The 20,064-nt window shown below is 45.1% G+C and overlaps 1 protein-coding gene across 2 annotated transcripts in view; it reads left to right on the forward strand.

Annotated features, from left to right (window-relative positions):
• necab2 (N-terminal EF-hand calcium binding protein 2) overlaps positions 1–20,064 on the forward strand; it is a 130,194-nt gene that overhangs the window by 80,608 nt on the left and 29,522 nt on the right. The window contains exons 7-9 of one of the 2 annotated variants that reach the window (XM_052060942.1): positions 726–847; positions 12,286–12,365; positions 16,263–16,319. In XM_052060942.1, coding sequence (XP_051916902.1) covers positions 726–847; positions 12,286–12,365; positions 16,263–16,319 — 259 coding nt within the window. The remainder of the gene's footprint in view (positions 1–725; positions 848–12,285; positions 12,366–16,262; positions 16,320–20,064) is intronic. The other variant, XM_052060943.1, reaches the window with a different exon arrangement.

The raw sequence follows: 20,064 nt of genomic DNA on the forward strand, positions 1-20,064 counted from the left end.
TAATCTTATTTCTTTTTCCAAGCTCAAGCCGGTCATCAAGGGGACGTGTTTTGGCCATAGTGACTGAAGTGTGGAGTCTCCTAGAACAATCTATCCAGCAGTGCATTAGAATGTGGCAGAGAAGGCTGTGAATGTGTGTAAGACGCCAAAATGATTACCTGAAAGGGAAAAACTTGAAGCGGATTTGAAAAGTGGCTTGTGACTCCGGCCCTGAAACTTTCCTGCCACCCTTAATGTACAGCATGTTTTCTTCACTAAACACAATACTGATTCTTATACACATTGACAGTGAATGCTGAATATCATCTTTCTGGCATAAGAGTTGAGCGTTTGTTATCATGTCTGCCTTCTATTTGAAACATTCTGGGTTTTGAATCTCAGCTCGGGTCTTGTTGAGTGTGAATGAGTGCGTGCGTGTGTGTGCGTGTGTTTGGCACCTCACTCATTGCAGAAACATGCATGTTAGTTGTTGATGCTTATGTGAATGTCCTTGCATACCGTATGTGCCTTGTGATTGACAGGCAGGCAGTCATGGGTATACCTTTGCCGAAATAGTCGTTGAAAATGAATAATCTTTCTCATAATCTCATCATTTGAAAGACAAACATGTCCGATGTGATTTTGATTTTGGTCTGCATGGAAATGGTGTTTCTGGGCCCTGATAATTGGCTTTGTGTATTGGCCAAGATGAATACTTTTCAATAATGTATTCCATTCCATTTCAGTCATATTCCAGCAAAGACGAGTCCCCGGATCTCAGACAGGCGCCATGACAACGTTCCTGATTATCCCCCTAACAACAGAATCAGTACAAAGGAGGCTGTCAGGACCATCAACACTGCCTCAGGTGCCACACACACACACACACACACACACACACACACACACACACACACACACACACACACCCACACACACACCGATTGCAGCACATCCTTATATTTTATGGCCGGACACATCCATCATCGTTTTGTATGATTACCTTCACACCCACAATCATGAGGCAGAGGATGCTCAACTGACACTCAGCAGTTTATCATTCACTTAACTCGAATGCACACATGGTTTTGTGTCATGGGCCATGTGAGATGGCATTAAATCATCATCAATATACGGAGAACTATAACTGCAATATTTTATTTGTTGTTTCAATATTTACTGTTTAACAATATTGTGTAGGCTTAGTGTCCATTATGCTTTGCTTTGGGATAACACATTTATGATGCCCACAACGTACTGTAAATACAACAAATAGAAAGACCCACATCTACCTCCTGGGGTTTTTTTTTCCTTTTGAAACAAGTCTCTTTCGCACAGTGCCATCTGGCCAGGGTGAACCTCGGTGCCCCTCACAGTGGCAACAGTCAACCCAGATTATCTGCTTGTCTACTTGACTGAACATGATTTATTGTGGTAGAGTCAATTACTTGCAAATGTGGTTAGTTAATTTCAGTGAATCAATTTATGATGTGAATAATGATGAGGATGTGAGCAGGTTGCAAGAAGTTTCCATGATTTGTCACAAAAAAACTTGAATGTTTTGTATCACAAATACAGATTACAGTCACTCTGGTCTAAAAGTTCCAGTTACAGGAGTAATTCTCGACCCGGCAACCTCACAGTACAACCGATCAAATACAATAATACATGAAACAAAATAATATAACACAACACATCCAATAAGACAAGGACAGTCATGCAATCGTAACCACTATTCCTGTGTACGCCGTTTTGGTTGAAGCAGTTATAGATGAAAGAGCAGAAAATCGAAGTGTCCTTTCAACAGTGGATCAGAGATATCATGCTCAAGCATGATGTCCCACACGTCTGCTATCAGCTAAATTTGAAAGTAAACAAGAAGCTGTAATGTCCACTGATGAAAATATGAGATTAATTCACGTCTCCTGTCCCATGTAAATCCGCTTCAATTCCAAGCGCCGACTCTCAGGTCCAAATACGCACCCGCGCTCAGCGTCAACACTCCTTTCTCCTCATCGTCAGCTCCAGCAGCCATCCATCTAGCCGCACCAAGGAGGACTCTCCAACAGTGCCGACATCTCCGGTGAACAAAACGGGGCAGTGAAAAATGCTGCTCATTACAGCCGCAAAAAACACAAGCATCCGGGGGCTGTTGCGCGGTGGCAGTCAAATTGCGCAGAGATTCCCCCCTATCAAAATCAGGGCTGGAACACATGTGCTGCTGAGAAGGTGCAACAATCAAGCACAGATTCTTCTTCATCTTTCACTAATGCATTACAATTATCGTTGTTTCTATAAAGTGGTACCAATCACTTTATTTCATATCTGAGAAAGTCAGATCCGCTAGCATCTATTTCTCTTAACAGCTCTGCCTGTGACAATAACATTTTTTAATGCATTTCATACTTATTGATAAATTTGCAGGGACTTCACACTTCTCTGCGACACTATTTCAGTTGTACATAACCATTGGCAGGTGAAGGTGATGTAATGAGGTTTCATTTCACCACATGAATGGCTTTTCACCCGCAGTTATCCCGATAATAGTTGCAGAAAACATTGCATTTTTAAGTCAGCCTGATGATGTAAACGAGGGTGTCTGGCACCATTACAAAGTAATCATTCTCAGATGATAAATTTTCTTAATAATGAGCGAAACTACTACAAAATGGTTTGAATGGTTTGCTGATATTTTTGTTTTTATTTCAACCAAATTGCTCCTTTACACTGATAACAATGCATGTTATTAGAGATGAGAATCTCCTGTCATCGCATGCACAGTATGATCACAGTATGATATGGCACAAGCTTAACATTGGCCTGTACCATATGTGGCACAATGATTGAATGACATTTCGGAATCGATTAGAATAGTCATCAAGGCACCTTGGCAAGGCACGACAGCTTTCTTTGTATTGCACAATTCATACACGAGGCAACTCAATGAGCTTCATACAAGCAAAGACACAGCACCTAAAAGCATTCACAAACAAGAGCTGACAACATTCAGAAGCAAAGCAGAGAAAAATAAAATAGCTTCTCAAAATTAATAAAAGAACGTACCTTGACAAGATTTTAACATTTAAATGAGGATAAGCCGCGGATGGATAAATTATTCACAATTTATTATTATTTTTTTTTGCCTCAGTACACTCTTTCCGAATTTCAGTATGAGCTTAAGAAACATTCCCTCAACATGTTAGTGTTCTCTACTCGTCTTGTTGCACCTATCGAAAGCACAGAATGTCATCCTTTTGTGCTTGTGATATAGCTACTGTACAGTACAAGATGTGTAACTTGATCAGGAGAGAGTAAACATGCAAAGCAGTGGAATTGCAGTGGAGTGGGGATGAATTGGCGAAGGATCAAAGATGAGAACGAAAGTGGGGGAAAGAGAATGGAAGAGCTAAAAATATCTTGCGCTAACTACAGGCTGAGCAGCCACTTGCTGTATTGTATTTCTGTGCAGTGGTTTACTGCATCTCTTCCTTGTACTTGTTGTAAATCAGCTGCATTTAATTGTTTAGGGTTTTACCCGCACATGGGGAAACAAGTCCTGTTTGTGCCTGTTGTGTGTGTGTGTGTGTGTGTGTGTGTGTGTGTGTGTGTGTGTGTGTGTGTGTGTGCGTGTGTGCGTGTGCGTGCGTGCGTGTGTGTGTGCGTGTGTGTGTGTGTGTGTGTGTGTGTGTGTGTGTGTGTGTGGAGACACTTGCACTCTAAATGTGGTAATGAGCTGTTAAAATGAACAAAGGAACAATGTTCAAATCATGCTTGGGCACACTTAAGTCTTACAACAAACCTGACTTGAAGATGTATACTATTCATGATACTTTTATTGGCTGTTTTTGTAGACAACGCAATGTAGCCAATGAAACCCAAGACAGTAACCCCCAGCAGTCCAGTCATAGTAGAGTTAGAAGAGTTGCAACAGACCAACTGTAATCAACTGAAGCTGCTCCACAGACTAGAGGAGTTGTCTGCACTGGTGTACACACAGTTCATACTGTCACCAGGAAAAGATCAATATGCATGCAGCAAGGCTGGTGATGTTGGTTTAGAACTACTGGCAATGTAATCACCCGTTTGTACGCATAAAATCCAATATGGTGGCCATTTTTCAAGATGGTCACCAAAATGCCTTTGCTGCGAGGTTTTCTTTGAAAAAATATCATTAAGTGTGATATAAACAAGATTCCTAAAATTATTATGAGAGTTCAATACACACTGTAGTCATATCCATGAATTAAATACGGCTACTTCCACCACACGTCAGCCCTGGCTGCCTGTTATTCGATCAAATCTGCTAAAATCACATGTACCACAACTTAGACCTGCTTTTTGTTGGTCTTAGATCTTGTCTACTTTCTGTCAATAAAATGTGAGGTGTAGTGATGGGTCCAGCGACACCGATGCGTTGATGCATGCGCCGGGCTCACAAAGCAAACCACGTGTCGGTGCATGTGCCGCTTCGTTACGTCACGTGATTGACACATGAACTGCACCGGTGCAGTTTAGACTGCATCTGCTGCTTGGCACAGTCCAAGCTGCGGCACTTAGTCCAGGGGGCGTCGACTCAGTGCAGGGGGCGTTGACGCAGCAAAAGCCCACACAGTGTATCCTAAGGAAGTGCGTCTGGCGACACGATGCCGATTGCCGAAACAAGCTAGACCCCACCCTCGCTCGAATAAGAATATATGTTTGGGCAACACCCTGATTATCAGAAAAAATTTGTCCGTCTGACTTCTAGCGTCATGCCGGCTGTCATATAATAGGCTATTATTATATGAGAAGTGTTTTATGAACGTTTGTACTGTACGTCATACTCCAGTTGATTGAGAGGTCCCGCCTCTAAGGGGGAGTTCCAGAAAGTGATTGCGAGTGAGCACACCGCATGTTTGATGACTCTGCCACGTTGCTATTAAAAGTCACATAAAACATAAACCTTGGTTGCTGACCATCGTTACATCGGCTAGGCTAGCTTAGCTGTTGTCGTAGTTCAAAGCTTAATATGTGGCGTGGGTTGGGTCGGCGCCGCAAGTACGTGCTCGCGCACACAGCTGAGAGCAGCAGACTATCGACTGCTGAGTGCTGAGACGCGCTTCACTCGAGTGACGTTGCTACAGTCCGTGCATATTATGGAGCAGCTTCCGGACAAATACAAATTGTCCGCCACGTAAAGCCATTTTGATCTCCTTTTGGAGAATAAGGTGTTCATTAAAATCTCCTTGTCTCACCAAGTGCCTCTCGGATTTTTGACATGTCTTATTCCATTGTGTGTGTGTCTTCTCCACAACAGAGGAAATATCAAGCATTAAATGCATTCATTCATTCATTCATCTTCCGAGCCGCTTGATCCTCACTAGGGTCGCGGGGGGTGCTGGAGCCTATCCCGGCCGTCTTCGGGCAGTAGGCGGGGGACACCCTGGATCAGTTGCCAGCCAATCGCAGGGCACACAGAGACGAACAACCATCCACGCTCACACTCGCACCTAGGGACAATTTAGAGTGTTCAATCAGCCTGCCATGCATGTTTTTGGAATGTGGGAGGAAACCGGAGCACCCGGAGAAAATGCAACAGACTGAAATTTAAAACACTGGCGCATCTACACATGAATTTCACATTATTGAAACACATTGAATGATACAATATGAATGCATGGATGTGAATGATATTGTCAAGGGTCAAAGTCATCTTTATTGTCAAATATGCTTTATGTATGACATGCAGCATAGATGAAATTTCTTCCTCTCAATCCTCAGTGCATACATGCATGTAAACATGCTGTGCATTAAACACACGCAGCTAAGAAAGGATAGCAGCTACACTGTATAAAAAAAAGACATGTAATCTGAACAGTCTTTTTTTTTTTTTAAAGACATGTAATCTGAACAGTCGGATAAGCGGTAGATGATGGATGGATGGATGGATGGAATCTGAACAGTATAGACAATATAAACAGCATAAACAACAACATAAACAATGGCGCTTGTGGCTACACTGAGCTTTTAACTCATTCAGTACCAGTCATTGGGTAGAGTGATGGTAGTGCAGTGTATACATGTCATCATCAAATCATTTTTTTCAGTCTGTCAAGTGGGTTGGCTGCAGGGATTTTGAAGGTCCAGCAGGTGGCAGTGGTCAGCGACACAGTATCGGTACAGTATCAACACAGTGTGTCATTGTGTCGACACGCCTCATGAGGCCTCATGGACCCATCACTAGTGAGGTGCACTTAGGGGCTGTAATTGAAAACCCCCTCGGTCCACTCGATGCCCAGCATAGCGTACCTCAGTTGGCCAAATTCCTTCTAAACTGGACTTGCACTTGCCTGGCACGAAAATAACAATGTGCCAGTTTTCAAACTGAATGCATGTGCGACTGTCTTTGAAAATAGAGCCCTGACTATTAAATGTGTGAGATGAGCTACTCGCAGGCTCCCAAAGTGTACATAAATTTCTAAATGCCGTACAAATCATATTTATTAGAATGCAGATTCAAACAGTTCTCATAAGCTTTACCATCTTGCATGCGGCCCTTGTAAACTAATTTCCGGGCCTGCCTAAAATATAAAATCGAGGGTGCACAGTTGCACTGGTAAGCCAGCAAACTGTGACTGATTAGTTAATATCTACCACTGGGCGTTAATGTCCAAGTGCCTCCATGGTTCCAAGCTCTAGTTTAATTGATGAGTTTCTGTGTGTGTATGCGTTGGTGTGGAGGAAGGTAGCTGCTAATTGACTGACTGTTAAAGCTTTTAATGAAGAGTGGGCAGTCAGCTCTCCAATTAGCTGTGGGAGCCATCAGGGGGAAGAAAGTGGACGGGTGCTCAGGAGAGCGTCAGAGAGAGTGTTGGTGGGGGTGGAAGCGGTTGCGTGCGGATGAGTGCAAAGAAACAGAAGCACACTAGTCAGAAGTAGGGGAACTTACTCAAAAGGGCTGCGATTATTAATCATGTTTTGTGAGCGCCCGCTATTCATGAAAAAGTGAAAATTAGCCTTCAGTTATATTGGATCAGATTCAACTTTGTTGTCTTGACAGTTGTCACAAGTGCAAGGTAGTAAACTATACATTGCCTCGAATCAGAACTGCATGAGCAGTAATTTGATAGACAGTGTATAAAACGTGCAAGGCATGCAATGATACATACAGTCGATTTATTAAGTAGTCTTCCCACCCCGATTTGAATGTGAGGTTTATGTAATACACAAAAAAAAATGAGTCCAAGATAAATCATATCAAAGCTCTTAGCACAGTATATGTGCCTGAAACTCTACAACTGGAAATGACTCTGTGTGTGTGCGTGTGTGTGTGTGTGTGTGTGTGTGTGTGTGTGTGTGTGTGTGTGTGTGTGTGTGTGTGTGTGTGTGTGTGTGTGTGTGTGTGTGTGTGTGTGTAAAAACTCAAGTGGTAAACAAGCTATGAGGCATTTTTTTAAATCAAATATCATGATGTGACAGTTTTACTATGTTCGGGAAGTGTGATTCTATCTTCCATGCAAGGAAGAAATTGTCTCGACTCTTACCAGTCAAGTTGCATCATTACGTTCCAAGGATTTGGTTTCAATTTGAAATAGACACCAATCAGGATGGAATCCAGGTGACACCCCATTTTATCAACATATTAATGTTACATCCTAGACTACACAGGTTATACATTGTATAATATATTGTATACAGGTTATACAATATAATGAACATTCTTAATAAAATGTGAAATGTAGTATTGATAGATTTATTGCCAACAGCCAGCAAAAGCAACTGAGGGTCAAGGTATTTGGTCAGGGTGACAGCTGCCACCTTTTAAAACCGTCTATGAATTTGACATGACTTTTTATGAGAGTTTGACGTTTTTTGGGGACTCATATTTGTCACGGGAATCCCGTAGGATCGCCTCGGGATGGGAGTCAAGTTCACCTTTGATCACAGGATTGGGAGGGTACAAGATAAAAAGTTCTAATGGAATAACCGTGTTTATCCATTAGAAGAAAAAAAAACTCGTCCATTTGTTAGGAGAGCTATGAAGCCGAAAAAAAAATCACTACTCTGTATTACATGTAAAATGATTTGGGCAAAAATAAACATTGATGGGGTATTTTCGATTAATAGTTGTGAATTGACTAACCCAACTGTCACAAATGGGGGGGGGGGGGTCTTTTAGTTATTTTTTTTTTTTTTTGTCAAAAAAGTTTTCCCATTTATTATATACTAGCTGGTTCGCCGCCCTCCGGGCGGCTCATCAGCTACTTCCTGCGGAAGGCTGGTAAGGTGGGCCTTCGGCCCACAAAAGTGTTATTGCTTGGTTCAACTTTTTGTTCATCAGCTCGTTCCTGCGGAAGGCTGGTAAGGTGGTGGTTCGCCGCCCTCCGGGCAGCTCATCAGCTAGTTCCTGCGGAAGGCTGGTAAGGTGGGCCTTGGGCCCACACAAGTGTTGTTGCTTGGTTCAACTTTTTGTTCATCTTCATTGCTTATCGCGAAAATAAAGAGATATTTAGCTCTACTAAATAACGAACAATTTTATTGCAATGCTTGTGGGTAGACAACATTTTTTCGCTAAGATGCCCGGGCGATCGTAGTGAGCCACTGCCTGAGCGGCGCAGTTGCGGCGCGGTGAAGTAGGTACGTTTTGAAAAGGGACAGACGGAAGGACAGACCGCGTGCGGGACGACGCGCAATATATATATAGATATATATATATATGCAGTAATATATATTAATTATTATTAATTATTAATAATTATTAATTATATATATATTAATATGGGATATTATATATATATATATATATATTAAGGGTGTGGAAAATAATCGATATTAATCAATACATCGATGCGCACGTGCGCGATCCGAGTGCATCGGCTCATTCACTGGGTACGACGCGATTGACGGGTGAAATCGCGATTCATCACGATGCATTGATGGGTATCGCTAAAATCCGATTCAAGCGCCGTTTTATTCATGTTAAACGTCACATATCAGCCCTTTCCTAGGCGCAATGAATGCACCATCATTGCTTTGCGTTTTGTGTTGAATACGGACGGTCGCCGTGCGTCACATACAGTCCAGTACACAACTAGCGAAACATTATGGAAGTTAGCGCACGCAGCAGCAAGGAAACTACTATATTTAATGCAGCCGCAACATTCAAATCTTATGTTTGGAAATGCTACGGCTTCGAAAAGAAAGACGGAAAGCTTGATAAAACCTCCGTAATTTGCAAGGAATGTCGCACTAAGAAGCCATACAACGGCAGCACCACAAATATGCAGACCCACTTAAACCGATGGCACCAGATCACCGACAAGTTACCCTTCCGCTTCCCCGCCCAGTTCCTCGTCGGACACCGGAGAAACTCTTGTTAAACCAGGTCAGAATCAGAAAAAATTGCCTCTTATTTTGGGAGTCCCCTTGCAACTCACTGTGACCGCGCAATGGCTATAACTAGGGCCACTGCTTATTTCATATGCAAAGACGTCCAGCCTTAGCGTGGTGGACAACGAGGGTTTCAGACAGCTCTTGCACGTTTTGGAACCCAGGTATAAAATACCAGACAGGTCTGTGTTCACTTACAAACATATTCCCGATGTGTACAACAAAGTGAGAAGTGAGATTACTGTGTCTGAGTTGCACTTACAGTGGATGGGTGGACATCTTGCGCTATAGATTTATATACATATATATATTATTAATATATTTCATATAAGACACTCAGTGAGAATAGTCTGTTTGTGTTTACACTATAGCAACAGCTGTGAGTCTCAGGTGCCAAATTGTTTACATTTTCTTTGCACAAAACCCAATTGTGAAAGGGCTTAAATAAGTTGTTTTACAAGTTCTACTCTTTATAAGGAATAAAGTGGCATCCTTTTTGTAATACCATACTGAATTCCATCTTTTTAAAAGCTTTTTTTCTTTGCTTATTTGCATCATGTTTAATTGCACAATATCGCAACAAATTGCATTGTATCATATCGGATCGCATTGATTTGAACTTAATGTGTATCGAATCGTATCGCATCGTGACGACGGTGAAACGTATCGCATCGTATCGCCAGAAAATTCCATGTATCGTTCAAGTATCGCATCGCTGGCAGTGGATCGTGATGTGTATCGAATCGTCCTCAGTGCTGAGATTCACATCCCTAACATATATATATATATATATATATATATATATATATATATATATATATATATATATATATATATATATATATATATATATATATATATATATATATATATATATGTAGCCGGGTCTTTGGAAAGACTGGACTGGACACAAAATAATTTTTAGGTGGGCTTTATTCCCGACTGAACAATGAAAAATTGTTCAGCATTAAGATGAAAGACTGAGATGTTAACTGAATTTTAAAAGAGGTCGAAAAGGGATCTAAGAGATCAAAGAAAATCATTTAACAGAGTACAGACAATTACGCCACAATAGACAACAGCAGTGGCTTGCTTAATAGGAAAACAGAAATAAAAATACATTATTTACAAGCCACAATACTTCTTAGTGCAGAACAAATAATCATTACAACCCAATGTTTTGAGATGCAGCCACACTTACTCGATATGTTCCGGTGTGTTGGGTGTGTACAAAGCACGTGGTCAAACACAAACAGAACAGATAAAGAACAGATAACACAGTTCATATAATTTACAGTAAAAAACATATTTACATCTTATAACATTGCGAACACTTACGCTGTACAGCTGTTCACACGACTCACTAGTGGTAGATTTCAACTCCAACCCAAACCACTCCAGATATTGTGCTCTACAAATACCATTCACTAATTAATCATTTGTCCAAAATTAACACCTAACATGCGTCATGGTAAACTAGTTACCAATTACCTGAATATCGCCAGGGTTACGAGGACGATCATGGGTGTATCAAGTTGGGACAAGCAGTGGGCACAGTTCAGCGACTACCCTCCTTTACGTGCATGTCACCCTTTCTGGTCTGATTCTCACACGCTGCATATGTTCCCGCGTGTTTTGATCTAGTGTGGCTCTTAAAGTGACAGTGCTACATTTGTTAAACAAGGAAGCCTTCACTACAAGCATCTAAGTAAGGTTCACCTGGTTACATATATATAATAAGACCCGGGCAATAAACAGCTATGCCTTGCCAGTGATCAGATACCCTGCAGGAATAATATGGTGGCCAAAGGAAGAGATTCAGACCACGGACGTTAAGACCCGAAAGCTCCTAACCATGCATGGAGGGTTCCATCCCAAATCCAGCACTCTGAGACTGTACGCAAGCCGAAAGGAAGGAGACCGGTGACTAGTGAGTGTGAGAGCCACTGTCCAGGATCAAACATCCAAGCTCCATGAATACATCAAGGAGAAGGCTCCAACGGATGACGTACTCTGAGAATGTCTCAGACAATGGGGAACAGAAGATGAGGCGCTGGAAGAGGGACCATCATGGGAGGACAAGCCCCTACACGGCATGTACCACCGGACCATAACTGAAGTGGCTGATCTCAAGAAGTCCTATCAGTGGCTAGAAAGGGCTGGCCTGCTCAGGAGCAGGCCTTGAGCACCAGAGCCATCGAGGCCCAGATATACCACACCAGACAAGACCCAAGGTGTAGGTTGTGCAAAGAGGCACCTGACACGATCCAACACATAACTGCAGGGTGTAAGATGCTGGCAGGGAAAGCCTACATGGAACGCCATAACCAGGTGGCTGGCATAGTCTACCGAAACATCTGTGCGGAGTATGGACTGGAAACCCCATGGTCAAAATGGGAAACACCTCCGAAGGTGGTGGAGAATGACAGAGCGAAGATCCTGTGGGACTTCCAGATCCAGACTGACAAGATGGTAATGGCGAACCAACCAGATATCGTGATCATAGATAAAGGGCAGAGAAAAGCCGTTGTAGTGGATGTAGCGGTCCCTAGTGATGGAAACATCAGGAAGAAGGAACACGAGAAACTCGAGAAATACCAAGGGCTCAGAGAGGAGCTGGAGAGAGCCTGGAAGGTAAAGGTGACAGTCGTGCCTGTGGTGGTCGGAGCACTCGGGGCAGTGACCCCCAAACTAGATGAGTGGTTGCAACAGATCCCGGGAACAACATCGGACATCTCAGTCCAGAAATGTACAGTGCTGGGAACAGCAAGGATACTGCGCAGAACCCTCAAGCTTCCTGGCCTCTGGTAGAGGACCCGAGCTGAATGAGGGACGGACACCACCCGAGGGGTGAGATGAGGATTTTTTTTTTATACATGCAGTATATATATATATATAATGTTTTTTTTTAATTTATACTGCATGTATGTTCTGCAGGCGCTGTGGAGATAAGGAAAGAGGGTCTCGAGGCTCAAATAAATCGCCTGTCCGAACTCATCGGACGACTGGAGAATAAAGTAAGTGACCATCCAAACATGCCCAGACTGTGCATGGCTGTGTGTCTGCCGTCACCCTTGAATTGATACTCTTCATTCTCCTCTGCTTCACTCACTCTTAAGTGTCCACATACTGATATGCCCTTGCAGTAACATGAAATCTGATGTTATCTTTTTTTAGCCATTCTTTTCCATCTTGCTGCGACTCATTGAAGCTGAATCAATGTCTGGTTGTTGGATGCAAGAAGAGTTAAAAAACAAATCACTTTGAGGGGGGTAGAAGCAGGTTTGATCTCAAAAGGAGGAGGGATGTTTGGTCCAGGAGAGAACATGTTAAGCCAAATGGATCCCCAGCAGACTCAGCTGTTTCTGAATGAGTGAACCACAACACCAGAAGGAGCTATGAATAACTAAAGGCAATGTGCACTTTTGGAGGTGGTGACAAAAGGAGACAAATCACTCAAAAGTGTGGTAATAAGCAATGTTTCCGAATCGGGGTTCCGTGTACCCCGAGGGGTACATGAGCACTTTACTGGGAAACAATTAATATTTTGTTTCCAAGGTAGGTAAATATTTCATGAGCCTATCTATAAAATGGTATGTGGGTATGATGGTATGCGCTCCAAGTTGTTTGTTTCCCTTCCAAGACAATTATTTTGTTCCTGATCGTTAAAGTTTAAATGCCCGTTTAAAGGGGACTAATTCAAAGGAGCTCCAGTTTTGTGGGGAAAACGTTTTATATGAACCAAGGCAGGTTCATCATTTATTTTGCTTGTGTACTTTTAAAAAGCATGTTAAAATCGTTTTCAAAGACACACACCGTATTTATTTTGTCCAATTTGGGTTAACAAGAAGACCATGTCTGAGAATTCAATGTGTTCCGTTCTACTTTTGAAGAATCATCAACATGGGATGAATAAGAGGGTGTTCATTGTATGACAAAAAATGTTGCGAACTACTGATCTCCAGGATTGCAGTGTCCATGTTCCCATTCCATTGGTTTGATGCCCCACTTGTTGATCCGTGATTGCGTTTTCTTTGTAAGCTTTAGGCCTTGACCAGCTAATCACATCCAACTTAGAAAGCCCCAGAGTTCAATTGGTGAAATGTGTCTGTGACGGTCATCCAAAGCTGTGCAGTTAGGTGCACTTCTCTGACACACACACAAAGATTTGATGAAGCAGCAGTGTTTGTCAATTGTGTTATCGCGACAGCATACAGTAAAGATGCATTTGCTGGCTATTAGCTCGATAAAGTAGCATAATTCATGTCACGGGATGCGGTGTGAACCTAATGGCTCACATCTTTTTTCCGGCATGTGTAAAAACACTGGCCACAGAAGAGCCGTTACACCTTTACTCAGCATATTAGTGTTAAATTCATTATATTATGCCTCGTGGTGAATATACTGTATGTTGAATATTTAATGTCCCACTGCAGTGACTGAGAGTTGCAGGAAATTGAAGCTTATGCCAGGGCTATGCATGTCCAGCCTATTTTTTTGCTACATGCAATATTTGTAAGTAACACAGTTTTGTCATCTTACATCACACATTCCTGCGGCAAAGTTGGAATGCAGACTTACCTTCTAAAAAAGGTTTGTCATGACACGCCATTGAAGTTTGACATGTTGCCCCATTATAATACTTATTACCGGTTGTTATTTTATGAAACATACGTTAATGTTAATAGTCATATGCCGATTTCTATTTGCATTGGGGGTCTACTATATATCATTGATATGCAGCTGAAACAGGCAGCCTTCAACGTCACATTTCAACAAAAGTTTATAATCATGATTATGGCCTTGAGAAAATTCTTTTGAGGTCATGTGGGGTCGTGCACAATAGAGCCGTGTGAAACTTGAAAAGCTTTTCCCAAGAGTAGTTTTTCTTTCTTTTTTTAGTGAGTCGTCACCTTACCGTGGTGGACGGGTTTGTGTGTCCCAATGATCCTAGGAGCTAAGTTGTCTGGGGCTTTATGCCCCTAGCAGGGTCACCCATGCCAAACAGGTTCTAGGTGAGGGACCAGACAAAACACGGCTCAAAGACCCCTTATGACGTGTAAAATTAATGGATCTCAGTTTCCCTTGCCCGGACGCGGGTCACCGGGGCCCCCCCTCTGGAGCCAGGCCTTGAGGTGGGGCTCGTTGGCGAGCGCCTGGTGGCCGTGCCTACACCCATGGGGCCCGGCCGGGCTTAGCCCGAAGAGGCAACGTGGGTCCCCCTTCTCATGGGCTCACCACCCATGGGAGGGGCCAAAGGAGTCGAGTGCAATGTGAGCTTGGCAGCAGCCAAAGGCGGGGACCATGGCGGTCTGATCCTCGGCTGCAGAAGCTAGCTCTAGGGACGTGGAATGTCACCTCTCTGGCAGGGAAGAAGCCCGAGCTGGTGTGCGAGGTAGAGAAGTTCCGACTGGATATAGTAGGACTTGCGTCCACACATAGCCTGGGTTCTGGTACCGGTTCTCTCGAGAGGGGTTGGACTCTCTTCCACTCTGGAGTTGCTCACGGTGAGAGGCGCAGAGCAGGTGTGGACATACTTATTGCCCCCCGGCTCAGTGCCTGTACATTGGGGTTCACACCGGTAGACGAGAGGGTTGCCTCCCTCCGCCTTTGGGTGGGGGGATGGGTCCTGACCATTGTTTGTGCATATGCGCCTCGTGTTTTGGACACTCGGGTGAAGAGAGGGGCGTAGCTGTCAACTGATCACCACCTGGTGGTGAGTATGCTCCGATGGTGGGGGAAGATGCCGGTCCGTCCTGGCAGACCCAAATGTATCGTGAGGGTTTGTTGGGAGCGTCTGGCAGAATCCCCTGTCAGAAAGAGTTTCAACTCCCACCTCCTGCAGAGCTTTTCCCATGTTCCGGGGAAGACGGGGGACATTGAGTCCGAGTGGACCATGTTCCGTGCCTCTATTGTTGAGGCGGCCAATCTGAGTTGTGGCCGTAAGGTAGTTGGTGCCTATCGTGGCGGCAACCCTCATACTCGCTGGTGGACACCAGCAGTATGGGAGGCCGTCAAGCCGAAGAAGGAGTCCTATCGGGCCTTTATGGCCTGTGGGACCCTAGAGGCAGTTGACAGGTATCGACTGGCTAAGCGGAACGCAGCTTCGGTGGTCGCCGAGGCAAAAACCCGGGCGTGGGAAGAGTTCGGTGAGGCCATGGAAGCCGACTTTCGGACGGCTTCGAGGAAATTCTGGTCCACCATCCGACATCTCAGGAGGGGGAAGCAGTGCACCACTAACACTGTGTACAGTGGGGATGGGACACTGCTGACTTCGACTCGGGACGTTGTGAACCGGTGGGCAGAGTACTTCGAAGACCTCTTCAACTCCACCAACACGCCTTCCTCGGAGGAAGCAGAGTCTGAGGATACTGAGGTGGGCTCCCCTATCTCTGTGGTTGAAGTCACCGATGTGGTTAAAAAGCTCCTCGGTGGCAAGCAATGGCAGTGTTTGGAACAGTTTGGTGAACAGCTACAACAACTTAGAGAACATGTTTATACCCATTCATGATGGAAGAAATTTTCTCATTTCAGAATTTTTCTCATGGCCAACTACAGTGACCTCAAGTGTTGTTGTGGGAGAAAGGGTCTGAAATCCAAGAGACACATTCAATGTTGGATGAAGTCTCCCCCTGGAGTGGAAGATGCTGTTCACTGCAAAGTGGAGACAATTTTCAAAGCTTATTGTCTTTTACGGTGTGATTCTTATTGGCATACACCGTCCACTGATAGCCACAGTTGAATATTAAAAACGGAAAAAAAAACAAACACACCTCCACCTCCTCCTCTCTTCTGTGTTTACCATTCACTACTCTACTAAGTGGCCATGTACAGTATGTTCCAAGCTCTTTCTTAGTTGCTGTCCAGTTTTACTAACTGACCTGGTGCTGTTGTGTTTGTGCTTCCCCTTCCAGACAGTCTGGTTTGATCTGCACCAGAGGCTAACAGACACAGATGGCACCACCAGTGCAGTAAGTTGGCGCAAAACAAATAAGAGTATTGAATTTAATGCACAGCCTCAGGAGTCGCATCAGCCAGTATGGAGGCGCAACTGGCGTCTTTAGTATCTCAGAATCAGTGGCCTTCACGACTCGGTAATATCATTTTGTGATGAGGGCGAGGGGTGGCACCAGTGTTGGTATATATACTGTATATACACACACACACACACACACACACACACACACACACACACACACACACACACACACACACACACACACACACACACACACACACACACACACACACATGCAGAGAGAGGGAGAGAGACATCTATCCATTTTCTGATCTGCTTATCCTCTCAAGAGTTGCGGGGTGTGCTGGAGCCTATCCCAGCTGTCTTCGGGCAATTCGAGGGGGAACACCCTGAAGTGGTCGCCAGCCAATCACATGACAACTATCCATGCTCATACTCACACCTAGGGACAATTTAGAGTGTTCCATTAAGCCGCCACACGTGTTTTTTGGAATGTGGGAGGAAACCGGAGTACACAGAGAAAACCCACGCAGGCACGGGGAGAACATGCAATCTCCATGCAAGAAAGCTGCAGCCGGATTCGATCTCTCTCTCTCTCTCTCTCTCTCTCTCTCTCTCTCTCTCTCTCTCTCTCTGTCGGTCTCTCCATATAAATTTTATATATATATATATATTAGAGCTGTCAGTTTAGTGCGTTTTTATTGGCATTAACTTAAATAAATTTGAACCGGATTGAATTTTTTAACGCGGCACACGTCATAGCGGATGTTACGTTGCTCTATAAATAAACCAGAAAGAAAACAACAAGCGCGCTGCATAGGTCATATATATATATATATATATATTAAAAAAATAATAATAATCCTCATCTCACCCCTCCAAGTCTCACTGTCATTGCCCACGTGAGCATTGAAGTCCCCCAGCAGAACCATGGTCCTCAGTCGGAAAAGGGTGGAGTGCCCCCTCCGGGTCGGGGGGGAGATCTTGCCCCAAGTGGAGGAGTTTAAGTATCTTGGTGTCTTGTTCACGAGTGAGGGCAGGAGGGAGCGAGAGATCGACAGGCGGATCGGTGCAGCGTCTGCTGTGATGCGGACGTTGTATCGGTCTGTCGTGGTGAAGAAGGAGCTGAGCCAAAGGGCGAAGCTCTCAATTTACCGGTCGATCTACGTCCCAACCCTCATCTATGGCCACGAGCTATGGGTCGTGACCGAAAGAACGAGATCCCGGATACAAGCGGCCGAAATGAGTTTTCTCCGCAGGGTGTCCGGGCTCTCCCTTAGAGATAAGGTGAGGAGCTCGGTCATCCGGGAGGGGCTCAGAGTCGAGCCGCTTCTCCTCCACATCGAGAGGAGCCAGATGAGGTGGCTTGGGCATCTGATTCGGATGCCTCCTGAGCGCCTCCCTGGTGAGGTGTTCCGGGCATGTCCCACCGGGAGGAGACCCCGAGGAAGACCCAGGACACGCTGGAGAGACTACGTCACCCAGCTGGCCTGGGAACGCCTCGGGATCCCCCGGGGAGAGCTGGAAGAAGTAGCTAGGGAGAGGGAAGTCTGGGCTTCCCTGCTAAAGCTGTTGCCCCCGCGACCCGGCCCCGGATAAGCGGTAGATAATGGATGGATGGATGGATGGATCTCACCCCTCGGGTGTTGTCCGTCCCTCATTCAGCTCGGGTCCTCTACCAGAGGCCAGGAAGCTTGAGGGTTCTGCGCAGTATCCTTGCTGTTCCCAGCACTGCACATTTCTGGACTGAGATGTCCGATGTTGTTCCCGGGATCTGTTGCAACCACTCATCTAGTTTGGGGGTCACTGGCCCGAGTGCTCCGACCACCACAGGCACGACTGTCACCTTTACCTTCCAGGCTCTCTCCAGCTCCTCTCTGAGCCCTTGGCATTTCTCGAGTTTCTCGTGTTCCTTCTTCCTGATGTTTCCATCACTTGGGACCGCTACATCCACTACAACGGCTTTCCTCTGCCCTTTATCTATGATCACGATATCTGGTTGGTTCGCCATTACCATCTTGTCAGTCTGGATCTGGAAGTCCCACAGGATCTTCACTCTGTCATTTCCACCACCTTCGGAGGAGTTTCCCATTTTGACCTTGGGGTTTCCAGTCCATACTCCGCACAGATGTTTCGGTAGACTATGCCAGCCATCTGGTTATGGCGTTCCATGTAGGCTTTCCCTGCCAGCATCTTACACCCTGCAGTTATGTGTTGGATCGTCTCAGGTGCCTCTTTGTACAACCTACACCTTGGGTCTTGTCTGGTGTGGTATATCTGGGCCTCGATGGCTCTGGTGCTCAAGGCCTGCTCCTGAGCAGCCAGGATGAGTGCCTCTGTGCTGTCCTTCAGGCCAGCCCTTTCTACTAGGACTTCTTGAGATCAGCCACTTCAGTTATGGTCTGGTGGTACATCCCGTGTAGGGGCTTGTCCTCCCATGATGGTCCCTGTTCCAGCGCCTCATCTTCTGTTCCCCATTGTCTGAGACATTCTTTGAGTACGTCATCCGTTGGAGCCTTCTCCTTGATGTATTCATGGAGCTTGGATGTTTCATCCTGGACAGTGGCTCTCACACTCACTAGTCCCAGGCCTCCTTCCTTTTGGCTTGCGTACAGTCTCAGGGTGCTGGATTTGGGATGGAACCCTCCATGCACGGTGGAGTGCTGTGAGTTTTTTTAGCCAGTAGGTGTGGACCATGTCCGGGCCTGGTGCTGTCCAGTTCTTCATATCTGAGACTCTTTCCTGTATGTCTGCCACTGTTATGGTAACTGGGTTCTGTTCAGGGAGGTTGCTGTGCTCCTCTCTCAGGGTCACCAGCCATTGTGCACTGCTGTTATGTGCAACCTCCTTCTCCCATATGCCTTTCCAGTACCTTTCAGTTTCCAGTCTTGGTGGGTCGGCTCTGTTGTTAGGACCCTGCCACTGAGCGTACACTTTCGCAGGTTGTGTTGCGAACAGCCTGTTTATTCGTCTGGCCTCATTCTCTTTCGTGTACCGCTTTAGGCGACTGGACAAGGCTTGGAGCCTTTGTTTGGCAGTTTCGAGTGCTTCAGGTATGGTCATCTGGATGTACCTCTCGGGTATCGGCCTTTTCATCACACCTCCCTGGGCCTCCATCAATTGACTCACATCTTTCCGGGCAGCCTTGATCTTAGCCTCCAACCGTCTTTTCCATGGTGGGTAACGTATCTCATGGCTTCCATGGTTGCTCTTATAGCCCAGAGTCTCCAGGATCACTGATGCTGAAGCGTATATCAGCTCATTGGTTTCTGTGATCGTTACGGTAGGGATCGCCTTCAGTGCTGCATTCACACTTTCTATGAGACTTTCATATGGTACTTCACATAGCCGTAGTAATCGGTTTCTAGGTTGCCCAGCTTTCATTCTCGCCATGATCTTAGCTTTCAGGTCAGTTGCTGCCTCGCTCAGCATTTCATTCATTGGGGCTGGCCACCCAATCTCATCATCTGCATTCATTGGGGCTTGCCTCCCAATCTCTTGTATGACCTCCTCCTCTGATCTGGCAGCCTGGGGCCCTTCACCATGGAACCTGCATTGTACCTCATCAATCTCAAGTTGTGACAGCAGTTGCCGTTTGTGGATGTTGGAACACTAAGCTACTAGTTGTTTCGTGGTCAACCGTGACTGTGGGTTTCGAAGTAACCATTTAGCCCACATTCTCTGCATGTAACCCCTCTGACTAGGGTTGCTTGAGTAGTAGCATTCCAACAGAGCCA

This window comes from Hippocampus zosterae, chromosome 3 (assembly GCF_025434085.1).
Source record: "Hippocampus zosterae strain Florida chromosome 3, ASM2543408v3, whole genome shotgun sequence".
In the NCBI taxonomy this organism is placed as follows: Eukaryota; Metazoa; Chordata; class Actinopteri; order Syngnathiformes; family Syngnathidae; genus Hippocampus; species Hippocampus zosterae.